The 13039-nt window shown below is 41.8% G+C and overlaps 1 protein-coding gene across 9 annotated transcripts in view; it reads right to left on the bottom strand.

The window, feature by feature from the left end:
• Positions 1–13039, bottom strand: part of KDM4C (lysine demethylase 4C) — a 279727-nt gene that overhangs the window by 63887 nt on the left and 202801 nt on the right. Inside the window, exon 18 of one of the 9 annotated variants that reach the window (XM_036434033.2) lies at positions 12606–12966. The exons of the other annotated variants lie outside the window; for them this stretch is intronic. Coding sequence (XP_036289926.1) covers positions 12934–12966 — 33 coding nt within the window. The 3' untranslated portion in view covers positions 12606–12933. Of the gene's footprint in view, positions 1–12605; positions 12967–13039 lie in introns of those variants that run through there. 9 annotated transcript variants of the gene reach the window in all.

The raw sequence follows: 13039 nt of genomic DNA, 5'->3' as shown, positions 1-13039 counted from the left end.
TTCTTTCTTTAAATAATTTTCAGTAAAGATTTTTAGTTTTTAAAAGAACAACATCTATGCAGCGGGATTATATTCTGTTCTGTTACTAGACCTGTGTGAAGCTGGACAAAATGTTGTACAGGATCTTCCTGTTTCTCGGAAGTAAATTCAGACCTTGTTTTGGGCTTGAGTGGGTTAAAGCTGTCCCTGTGGAAGTGACACACTGAGTTTCCACTGAAAACTGTGGGAATCCAGGGAGGAGAGTGCCCTGCCTGGTTCACTTGGCATATTCCCGCGCTCGGCAGAGGGGCAGACTGAAACACAGCCCCAGCAGCAGAGGATTCTGCCCAGGTTTAACGCAAAGTGAGGAAACAGAAAGAAGGCCCTATGGTGGCATTTTCACAGGTTGACCCACCTGCTCATAAAATGCCCATGTCCCACCAGGATTATGTTTTTTTCTGACAAACTTTCACCTAGTGAACAAGAACAATATGTAAATGAAATCTTTCCTTTGCAAGTATAGTTATCAGTAGACATAGGAGAAATGGTGACAATGGGTTGATATTGTGGTATGTGCCTATTTTTTGAAAGAAACAGTTGGATACATAGGATATGTATCATAGGAAACATAAACTCTTACAACATCAAAGAAAAATATGTTTAGGAAGTTGTATCTGTCGTGGGTAAGGGGATACAACTCATGTCACAAAGTCAAGTGAAAATGGTACTGAACCTTCTGTGGGAAGGTCAAATGGCGCATCATGAAAAAAAAAAAAAAAATCTAGCCCATTCCAAAGCCATTCCTTTATTTGATCACACCAGACACTAATGCTGAAGGAAGCTTAACTCTCCTGAAAACATTTTAAACCTGGTCGAATTAAAAGCAGCACTGGAGGGATTATTTTTCTTAGCAAGAACTCACAAGCAATCTACTTGACTAGAGGCAAAAATGCAAAGAAATCCTTTATCACAAAATAGTTTCCCAAATCTTTCCACCAATAAACTTTCCATCCACCCAAGAATGCCTATCTTCCCTGCTGATAACAAGCTCTGGAGATAAATATTTTATTTTTCTCTATAAAACCCAAAATGATGTTTTCAAGTAAAATAAAATGCTATATGTCACTATCAAACACATGGTCCTAGAAGAAGTAAATGTCATTTTAAAGTCTGTGTTAAAATATTTAGGAGAAAGCATCTACTTGCCAAGTTCCTACAGAAAGCTCTGAAGAAGTCATAAGTGCATTTATCAAATTTTCATCTGCCTTTGGGGCTGATCTATGGGGGTGGGGGGAACCGTAGAAAGCGTGGCCTGTGTAAGGGGATGGGGGTGGTAAAGTTCTAGGCAATAACTGGGTCACAAAGACACTGGGGCTTGAGAGAGAGAGATACCTGGAGGATTCCCCAGGGAAGTCACGCTGGCAGGGGGCGACAGGCAGGGGAGTTCTGCCTTAAGCCCTGGTTCACGCTAAGGACCTGAACCCACCTGATGGGCCATCAAACTCCCAGAGAGAATTCTGACCTCTCACTCCAAGCCTCGCAAAGTGCTCTCCGTCCAATGGCAAAGGGAAGGCCAGGTCAGCAAATCATGGGAATGATTTTTTTTTTTTTTAAGTCTAATTTAAATAGCTTCCATACCTTACCCTTTGGGAATTATATTCAGTAACTTTTTTTAACTAGGAAAATTTGGTTTTAAGGAGCTTATGGGAACATTTAACTTGACCTGGAAAGGTTATTTGCTCAATGTTAGGCTGAAAGCCAAAATCCACTTTTAGCCAGAAATGACTTTAATATTATACCTCACAAGAGTATTGTGTCATGTGAGCAGGCGGCAGCGATAAGCAGCGCAGTAAAGTTATGACTTCCCCCAAAGACTCATTAAAATGTATTATTAAGTAGGAAAAAAGTTCAGAAATTCCAAAAAGAAACTGTCTGTACTATCTCAGACACAGTAAAAATTCTTTCCAACTTATCACTTCTTTTGCTCTGCCTTCGCTACAAATACAGCAAGTAAATGCTGTGAGGAACTCAATCCTGATACAAAGAAGGATGAAATGCCTTAAAGTTGTATGCCACTATTATACGCTGTATATAATTTTTCCTTTAAACATACCATGGAGGAATATATAACAAATTTAAGTGACTGTAAAAAAAAATAATAATAATAAACCTGCGAAGATTCCATGATTTTTTTAAAAAAATTACTCATCTCACAAAACACAGTAAAAGTAGACCCATTACTTTAAAGAAAAAATTATTTTTTTTCCAATTTTAATGTTTATAATTCTAAATTTTAATAACTCCAATATTTTTCTTCTTTCTTTCTATGTTGGTTTTTAACTTATGTCAAATATTTTTCCTTTCATCGATTCTTGGAAATGTTCTCCCACCTCTTCAATTAAAAAAAAAAAAAATTAATGACTTCAGCTAAATCAGCCAAGTGTGCTTTAGAAAGCTCGACCAAATATCGACTTTCTTACACAATCCTGCAAGAATGTAAAGCACATTTGCAAAGGCGTTCCAAGCTGCTATGGAAACGACATTCTTTTTTCACAATAACGGTACAGGCTGAGGGCTGCTGGCATGCAAGCTCCAACACAAGCCCACTGACAGCTGTGGAGTGGACAGATGAGGCATGGAAAATATTTTAAATTAGTTCATTTATCTTGTTGAGACACAAGAAACAGCAACAAATGTCTCACATGAAAGAAAGAAGAGAAAGACAACACACCCCTAGCAATGTGTAGAAAATTTAATCCATTAAGTCAACCCTCAGACTGTTTCATAACTGCTTAACGAAAGCCCCATTTCACCTCCTGAGGGGATGCTGCATAACCCAAAGATCCAGAAGCATGGCCAGACATCACTGACTGCTCCTGGTTTTCTGATGGACTTGAGTTTTGGAAGCCAATTTATTTCAAATGCATGCTTTTTGACTGATCCCGGGTACATCTTGGGCCAATATTAATCCTGATTACTCAATCTAGAAAACTGCAGTGAAGATCTGGAAGTTCTTAAAGGAGAGCACAAAAGTGCCACCTTTTAGGATGAGCTAGGCCAAGGTCACTTCAAGAGAGGATGTGAACCTCCCTTAAAAGTAGATGGACAAAACAGTCTTTGTCCTAGGTCACCATCCCGCGATGGCCAGGAATGTTTTGCTTCGTGGTTCCTTCCCACCTGCGCGTCTGCCACTGCACCACTTCCTCGCGTCTGTCACCTCCCACCTCCCGAGCCTTCCCGGAGGACAAAGCAGGCCTTCAGGCCTGGGAGGAGAAGCAAGAGACACACTGGGATTGGCTGCACCAGTGTCACTGGGAATCAGGGGATCTTGTTAAAAACAAGGTCCTGCCCTGGCTGGTTTGGCTCTGTTGTCAGAGCTTCAGCCTGCGGACTGAAGGTTCCCAGGTTGGATTCTAATCAAGGGCACATGCCTGGGTTGCGGGCTCAAGGAGATGTGCAGGGGGCAGTCAATCAATTATTCTCTCTCATCATTGATGTCATATATATATATATATATCCCTGCCTCTCTGAAATCAATAAAAAATAAAACTAAATTTAAAAAAATAAGGTCCCTTCCCTCCAAGTATGATTTCTGATTCAGAGGTCTGAATGAAAGCCAGAAATCTGCATTTTTAAAAGGCCCTCCCAAGCCAGACTTGGAAATTACTGTGGCATCTCAAATCAGTCTCCTTCAAGAGCAAGAAGCAGAGAGAATTTTAAAAATCTGTGTATTCCCTTGCATAATTTTATGGAAACACATACATACCTCATCTTAATTTTAAATAATTGTGAAAGTTATAATTTTTATGTATTAAATATTGGCATTTTAGAAATAAGACATGAGTCTCTAAGTACCATGGTGATTTGATACCTCCGTTATCCACTTAAAAAAAAAAAAAAAAAAAGAATAAGCTCTTCTTTAACAGTTTTATAGCATTCCTTATTCTCTTAAACTTGTACTACCTCTAGTCCATTTCCCCACAAAATTTTATCTGAAGATAATGTATTTTTATGCTTAACAAAAACATGCATATTAGATTCAAGTTTTCATATTTTTTAAATTTTCTATAATAAAGCTCTGTTTAAAAAACTCATTTTAATAATAATTACACTTATCTTCAGTTTGTAACTTGTAAATATTAAAGTAAAAGGGTAGTTTTCTTTGGAAATGTATTCGTCAACCAGATAAAGAATTTTTAAATTATTTATGCAAATATGGGTATACATCACACTGCTAAAATAGACAGGTTTCAGTGTCATTTTAATTATATATATATGTAAAGCATTCACATTAATAAGTGGATAGGATTGGAATTTTGTTGCAGCAATGTCTCTCATTTTCTAACTCTACCCGAGTTATACGCCTAAAACACACAGCAACCACCATCCATCACAATCAGCTTACCTCTTTTGGAGACTCCTTTAATTTTGTCAAAAGTAAAGAAAAGGAACCACCTGTGTTGCAAATAAACACCTGTTACTGGTTCATTACATTCATTCCTATTTCCAACTTTGCTAAGACCCACATTTTGCACCATTCTGGTTCAGTGTGCCAGAGTGCCAACACAGTGCCGGTGCCACTGAAAGGGCAGAGATGAATGAGAGTCGGATGGGACTGTGAGCGGGTGGAAGACGAGGACCCTTGTGGACTACAGGCCCGAGGGGAAGAGCACTCTGTCTGACAGCAGCTCTGACAGGAGAAAGGGCTGGCCAGGGCAGTGCCCAGCGCAGAAACTTCTTCCCCAGGGCAGTGTGGCGGGGAAGATGGGGAAGGAATGGATCTGAGAAGGTGGGTGGGCATCTCTTAGATCAGCTCCAAAGTGGACTCTCCCGAGTATCCCCCGCCCAGCAGCCTCGCTTCCCTATGAAGATCCCGTGAAGAAACACGGCACAAAATGGGGATAATTATTCCCCCACGTGACAGAAGGCATATTTACTCAACAGGGTGAAGATTATTCTGACACCGTGTTTCAGCAATCAAAGTGCCTAAGAGGACACACAGCTGGAATCCTGTGTGGCCCAACTCAGAATTCACAAAAGTAAGGCCAGTGGAGTTTTAAACTACAGAAATATCTACCAATTTTTTAAAACTTTCCTGCTTGCTCTGGGATTCAAATGTGCTGGAGATGAATAGCTTTTTTAAATGAAAAATAACAAGAGAGAGAGGGAAAACCCTCAGCTCTTCTTCTGCATGCTCCATTCACTCCAGGAGGGGCTAACGTCTAAGCCTGGTGGGGAGCACCGCTTTCCATAAATGCTGAAATTATCTCACCATGCGGTCTGAGATGAAAACACCACCACAGAAAAAGCTTTAAAAACCCACACTCCTGTGAGCAGAGAAGGGGTGCGGGACCACAGCCCTAACTCCTGCCTTTCTGCATCTGGCGGAGATATCACCAGGGTGCCATCCTCAAGCAAAACTAAATGCCATCTGAGGACCTGGAGCTGCCAAGGGCCAGCCATCACAGGGCAAAAGTCGGGTTAAGCACCAGACCAGAAAGAGCCCATTTTAACCCTCCTTCTGGCTGTTCCCCTTACTTCTCTCTAAACAAGTTGGAGTTTATATAAGAAATCACTTTCAGCGCAATCTCACTGGCTCTGAAACAGGGGACAGAAAGGGCAAGAAAAATCCTAGAACAGGAAATTTGGAATGGAAAGGATCATTCATGTTAGAAATGAGAAACTGAGGCTTGAAGGTGTCTGCCCATGGTCACACAACCATGGCCGAGAAGCCCCCCATAAGCCACACTGCTCCGGGCTTCTTCCTCCTCTGTTGGGCCCTGGCCCCTCTGCTACTCCTGCCCCCACAGGCTTCTTCCAGTTCTCTGATGTGCCCAGCTTCTTCCTGCCTCAGGGTCCTTGGATACACCACTCCCTCTACCTGGATCACTTATCCCCCATCACCCCTCCAAACTCTACTTTTATCTTGGCTACACCTACTCATCTTTCAGTTCTTTAATGCCATGCCTTCAAGGTCATCCATTCGTGACTGTCCAAATTAGGTTAGTCTCCCTGCTGGCCATTCTCATGGAACTACACCTCTTCATAATTAGTCATTTTCTAACATCTCGTCCTTCCTAGACCTAGAACTCCAAGAGCACTGGAACCAGTATGTTCTTAAGAGTTCATCCTGATAAGCCCTGATAAGTAACTGCTTGGGACCTGAAACAGGATGTAAACTCATTAAATATTTACTGATAAATTTAATAATATTTACATGTCAGCTACTGTTTTGAGGGTATTTCACATACTGTACATCTAGTCCTCTAAACTCCCTGAGACAAGGCAATAGTAATATTCCCATTTTACAGATGAAGAAACTGAGGCACAGAGCAGTTCAGGAACTTCCCCAAGACCACACAGCTAATATATGAAAGTGTTTAAAATACACATAAAGTGGCACTAGGCATCATTATGGCAGTGGTTTATGAATGGCCATGGAAGTGTGCAAGAGGGCACCATGCGTGGGATAATTACTAAAGAATACGTCCATGAGCAGGGTGGGCCCTGTCACAGGACACTATATGACATCTTCCAAAGCATACGATAGCAGATGTATGTTAATCATCGTTCATGCCTCAGTTCTAACAATCTTCAAACCTTCAATGGCTACCACCATAAAATGTTTGTTTCTTGCTCGTTTTGAATACTGGCTGTGACCTTGTCCTAGGTGTTCTCTGGTCTGGCCCAGGCTGGAGAGTAGCCCAGTCTGAACCAGGCCATTCTCACAGATGGGAAAACAGAGGTGGCGGCACCACGCAGTGGCTCCTGAAGCTTTCTTTTAGTAGCTGCACAGGCCATTTCCGCTCGCGTTAATTTAAAAGCCCCGGCTCATTATTTTCTTTCCCCAAGTTCCCCAGTGCTTTAGAAGCAACCAACTGACTCCATTAAACGCCTTATTTTCACTAAAATGTTCTCTGTGGCAGCAAATACTTGGTCACACAGAACCTTGTTCTCTAAGCACTTGATGACAGCAATGTAAAGGTGATCATTTTGAGTACTTCCTTGCCCTGTATACCCATCAACTACCAGTTGAATCTTTCCTATAATTCTCCATAGCTTTTAGTCCTGTCTTTACACAACGCTTTTACTCATTCCATCTTCTTCCAACCAAAAACATCATTGAGGACTTGGACCCACATTCTCAGAGACGTACAGTGAAAAGGCCTCTCCAACTTTTTCTTTGAGAGATGAGGTGATATGCAAGGAACATAATCTATCCAACAACTTTACTGTTAAAATTATACCACCTTGTCTCATAAAGAATGTAACTTCCACTTGCCTCAGGCACTTTACTCGTAATAATTCATGATTCCTATGTCTCGTTTTACAGGTAGCAATAATTTAGACGACTAGAGACTAAATTCCTTGCCTAAAGTTTCATACCCAGCAGCAAAACGGGGACAAGATCGCTTTTTAGCAGTCTGCCCTTTGCATAGAAATGCTAACCTAGACTTTTTGATGATCTTGAGCTAAAGTTAGGACATGGCCAAAGTCAGTATCATCAACCCTCTCCCCTGTCATACACCAATGCATACATCCACACACACTATCACATCCAGGCGTCTTCAAACTATGGCCCGCGGGCAGAAGTCTGATCCGGCCCGCCAGGTTTTTTGGGCAGTGAGCGCAGCCGAGGTGTTACAGTAGGAATTAGTAGTTCATATAGTCCGGCCCTCCAGCTCTCTGAGGGACCGTGATCTGGCCCCCACTTTAAAAAGTTTGAGGACCCCTGAAGCGCACACACACAAACACGTGCACAGAACCCTGTCTCAGGATGGGAGGAAATGTTCCTGAAATATTGAATGCGTGCAAGTTGGTGAACTCTACGTATTGGTAAATAACTAAATACTGTGAAATAGACAATATAGAACTGTAGGTCTCATCTTTGCTTGGGACTGAATCCGAACAATGTCTAGGATCATAAATATTAAATAAAAGAACAAGTATTTAATATTTGGTGCTATATAATATCATTTCTACTAAATCTGACTGTCTCCTTTGATTGCATACAACTTGATCATTCATCTGCTGAACAATACACATAAGTTCCTATTGTCAGCTCTCTGTTGTGCTACTGCAAATGCTTGACAAAAATCGCTCTTTTCATTTTTTATTCCCTGTAGATCTTCCTGCCCTCAAGGAAGCAATTCGAAAGCAGCATGAGATCCAGATGAAGTGTCAAGTCAGCAGACAATGCTGGCTGCAGGAGCAAAGCAGGCTCGAGGGAAAGGGACTGCCTGCAGCCCTCGGAGGCACCCGGAGGCTCACAGGCAGGAAGCCTCAGGGCTCTGCTTCTGCCCGTGGCTACAGGAGAAGCACTGTCCCTCCCATCATCACCCTCAGAGGGGACGAATTGCAAGGCACTGAAGATCCAGTGAGGGTTTGTGGAGCACTCTAAATGGGAGACCTTTGCCCTGAGTGTCTTATCCTGATCACAGTCTCAGTGACACCACCTGACTTGGTTTTCCTTCCAACTTGTCCTGAATCTCATCTGCTAAGGATTTTGAAATGAAACTTGGATGAGCATATAGTATTCCTAATGGAACATCAGTCTGATTTCCTCTGAGCCTCCCAGTGGGTGAGGTTGGAGGGAAACTTGTAAGTGGTCCATGCATTCATCATTTAAACCTTTCCTGAGTAAGGACGGGGGCTCAACATGAGCCTCTAGTGATGCAGAGATGAAGAGGTCAGTCTAAGCCCTGGAGAAATAACAGAATCTCCAGGGAAGGAGGCCTCTGGAGTATTTCTTTGATGACTCCATTCTCAGAGTCACTACCATGCCATTCACAGGACATAAACAGAGTGGATAGCACCTGATGTTCAAAAACACCCATCCCAACTTCTTCCTGAAAAGTCCCTGTAGAAACAATTAGCTCTCTAGGATCCTGTTGTGCAAGAGAGTCAGGAAGTGCATCCTGCCCCTTGAGTTTCTGCAGTAGCATGTGCTGTTCCTTACCGCACCTCACCTGTCTTCTACTACTGCCCCTCTCAACTCACCTTCAAGGCTTCAGACAACTTGTTTTGTAGACTCTGGAAACCTAAAGGATTCCTTCCATCAACATGAAGAGGTCTGTCTTACTACTTATTCATGCAAGGCAGTTGTTCTATTTCCCAGATTTCCCCATCACCCCTACAAGCTCTGGGCCTGTTAGGAGTTCAAAGTTTTTTCAACAGAAATGCCAGGTGTGATTCTGGCATTTATGATTGCCAGCATCGTCAAAGTGGGTGAGTGCCAGGGACACACTCCTGGAGACGCTTAGTCTATGGGAGGAGAGGGGGTACCAACTGTGAGCTCTGCTGGTGTCCTCCAATCTTTCACACGGCCACACGGAGGACAGATGCTCAGGTTTCCCACTGTTCCTTGCTGCAGTGAGTTTGCTATGCTGTATGGGGGATAGTTAGGAATGTTCCCTTAAGTTATTTAAAACCCTATGGGCACCAGCCTTGCCAAATCATAAATTTAGGAAATTGCATTCTGTTAAACTAAGTCCTTCTTTGAACACTTTAGTCACCTAGTTATTCTTCAATATCTTTCCCACAAACACTTGGCCCAGATCCCGAGTTCCATCCCATATCTGTGTCTCCTGGGCACATAAAAGAGATTCAGGAAAGGAGAATGAACAATAAAATTTCAGGTTTACTGGCAGCACTAAGTGGAGTCCCCCTATGCATACACTTTTCTCTCAGGAAGATCACTTATTCAACCTTTCCATTCACCTGCCTGATGAGATCTACATATATTTTAAGAGAGTAATTTGGAAGACTTACAACAGCAGAAGTTGTTCTGTAGCATTAGTCTGCTTTGTTTGTTTAAGGTTTGCCCCAAACATTAACTCATTTACACAAGTGAATAGCTAACTGCCTGGTTATTAATCAGGTCAACCAAGACTCATTCAAACTACTTACTAAGAGCCCTCTTTTATATACTAATATTCCTCAAATATTCTTGCTTAATAGTTCCCAAAAGAGTTTTGCAAAATGACATCTCTCCTTAAATATGTTAAAGTTGGCCCTTATAAATTTTTCAATTTAGGAGTAAAAAAAGTAAACAATATTATTTTCCAGCATAGAATTCCAGGATATAATTATAGGTATGCTTTATATATTTTGTGGTTAAACTTTGAGACTGCAAATTAAGCCAAATTTATGTCAAATGTCTGCCATATAGACAACCTAATAGACAAAGGCAGTCCTCATTACCGAACAAATCTGCCAAAACAGATTTATTTTTCCAAAAAAAAGTTTAAATTATTTTTAAACATATTAATATGAATAAAATAAATATTAATATGAAAAGCATTTCATTTCTGAATGTTAATTCTAAGAGATAATCAAGGGTATCTATGTATAGTAATAAAAGGTAATATACTAATTAGACTGGGAGACCTTCCGGGTGTCCTTCCAGACAATGCCATGGTGGCGGGGCTGAGGCAGAAGCAGTTAGGGGCGATCAGGCCAGGTGGGGAGGGCAGTTGGGAGTGATCAGGCCAGAGGGGAGGAAAAGAGGCAGTTGGGGCAATCAAGCCAGCGGAGGAGGTAGGGGTGGGGGTGGGGGTGCAGTTGGGGACAAGTAGGGGGCGTGCAGTTGGGGGCTAGAAGGTCGGTGGGGGGGGGGGGGGCAGGGCAGGAGAGCAGGCAAGCAGGCAGAGTGGTTAGGGGCAATCAGGCAGGCAGGCAAGTGATTAGGAGCCATAGTCCTGGATTGCGAGAGAGTGCAGGCAGGGCTGAGGGACAACTCCAAGATAATGGCAAGAAATATTCAAAGTAATGAAAAGTAAGAACCTAAACCAATATTATTCTACTCAGCAAAGCTATCATTTAAAATTGAAGGTCAGACAAGAAAAAGCTAAAGGAATTCATCGTCACCAAACCAGTATTACATGAAAGGAGAGAGGATCTTCTTTAAGAAGAAGAAGAAATATAAAAAATATGAACAATAAAGTGGCAATAAATATATATTTATCAACAATTGAATCTAAATATCAAAATAAACAAACAAACAGAACAGAAACGGAATCATAAATACAGGGAACATTTTGACAGTTGCCAGACAGGAGTAGGGTTGGGAAGATAAGTGAAAAGAATGAAGGCTTTAAGAAGTACAAGTTAGCCAAAACCAGTTTGACGCCTGTGGACTGAAAGGTCCCAGGTTCAATTCCGATCAAGGGCATATACCTTGGTTGCGGGCACATCCCCAATAGGGGGTGTGCAAGAGGCAGCTGATCGATGATTCTCTCTCATCGATGTTTCTAACTCTCTATCCCTCTCTCTTCCTCTCTGTAAAAAATCAATAAAAATATATTTTTTAAAAAGAAAAGAAAAAAAAGAAGTACAAGTTGGTTGTCACAGAATAGTCATGTCATGGGGTGTAAAGTGCAGCACAGGGAATATAGTCAATAATCTATAATAATAAAAGAGTAATATTCTAATTAGAATGGACTTTTTCCAGATGTCATTCCTGATATTCTTCCTGAGGAAGCTGGGGCCAAGCTGGGGGAAGCCCGGATCCCGGGTGCCTGCTGCCGGCTGGAGGAAGGAAGGCCTACTCTTGCATGAATTTCATGCAACAGGTCTCTGGTATTTAACTAAGTATGTATGGGATCAGATTTGTACAAGACTTATTGGGATGATCACTTATAAAGTTATAAAATGTCTAATCACTACAGTGAACACTTAAAACTAATATATTATATTGTACAATATGTCAATTGTAATTGAAAAATTAAAAATAATTTTAAAAAATACAAACAGTACAGGCAGCACAGTGGGTAAGAGTAAGGTGCATTTTACAGAGGTGAAAACTGAGCTAGAGGGAGGAGGTCCCTCTTACAGGCTAGATGAGCAAAAATCACTGAATTCTTCTTAGAGTCAGTTTTATCAAATGTAAAATGGAAATAATGATATCAACTTCAAAGAGTTGTTGTAAGATTACCTAGACAATGCTCTTTGGTAAAGAGCAGCCAAAATGAAAAAGAATATTCAACACAAAAACATCAGTACATCTTATTAACCACTAAAACAGAAGAAGCTACCTACTTCATATTTGTTTGTTTTTTTAGCACAGGTCGGGTGGAGGTGGGGACAACTTTTAATTACCTCCAGAGCAATGCAATCAAACTACAAAGACTCATCCAAGAGACATGCAAACAGCATCTTTAATTCGCCAGACTGTAGATGCTCCATTCTGAATGCTAACGACCTGTCTTCCCACGGCATGCGTAGCAACGGGAGTTTCGTCAACAGGTCCATTCTAACATCTGTCAGCTCTGTTTCCACGTCTGTTTTCAAAAGCTGAAATTATCATCCAGACAGAATTTTGATGAATGAGTGATAGTTTCTCCAAAACTCAAAATACGTCGGGTTGCTTTGACATGCCGCAGGAAGGCAGGATTCAGATTGAGAGATGCAAAGAGGATTCCCCACCGAACAAGCCTCGGGGCCTGTGATGTGCTGCAGGATTACCAGCTCTGCTTCTAAGGCCCCTACGTAAATGTGTCCCTGTTACAGAGCTGACCCTGAGATGTACCAAAAACATGAACTCGACGGAAAGAATTTTATTTCAGGCACTATTTTCGAGGCTACAGTAGGATATCTGTTAGACCCAGTTACAAAAGGAAAGAGATTCCAGGAAAGGGAGAGTTCACCAGTCTAAAGAAGTAGCTTTGTCCACACATTAGGTCAACAAACAACATTTCAAATATCTGAGCACAGTGTCCTAAGTAAGGTTCCAGGGGGAAAGCACGGGTGACATATCCTAGGAAAAGCCCATGGACTGACTCGGCAGGAGCCCAGGCTATTGTGCTCCATCCTAGGGATGCTGCTGACTATTCCCATGTAGGATGAGAAACAAGATCGGGGTGGGGGGTGGGGGGCTGGAGGGTAAAAGGTGTCGGGAGAGGAAGCGCCAATGCAGTTTTCCAATTCTTACTGAACTGAGGTTTTCACAGTTCATTATTGTTGTTGTTCTGTGTCTGAATTCCAGGTCTGAAATGCACAATGTATGAAAAGTTACAACAGTCCAAATGCCAGACGTTAATGAGTTTTTGTGCAAACAGCA

This window comes from Pipistrellus kuhlii, unplaced genomic scaffold, assembly GCF_014108245.1.
Source record: "Pipistrellus kuhlii isolate mPipKuh1 unplaced genomic scaffold, mPipKuh1.p scaffold_m20_p_12, whole genome shotgun sequence".
Classification (NCBI taxonomy): domain Eukaryota; kingdom Metazoa; phylum Chordata; class Mammalia; order Chiroptera; family Vespertilionidae; genus Pipistrellus; species Pipistrellus kuhlii.
The sequence above is the reverse complement of the archived record's forward strand: the minus strand, read 5'-3'. Positions and strand labels throughout refer to the sequence as shown.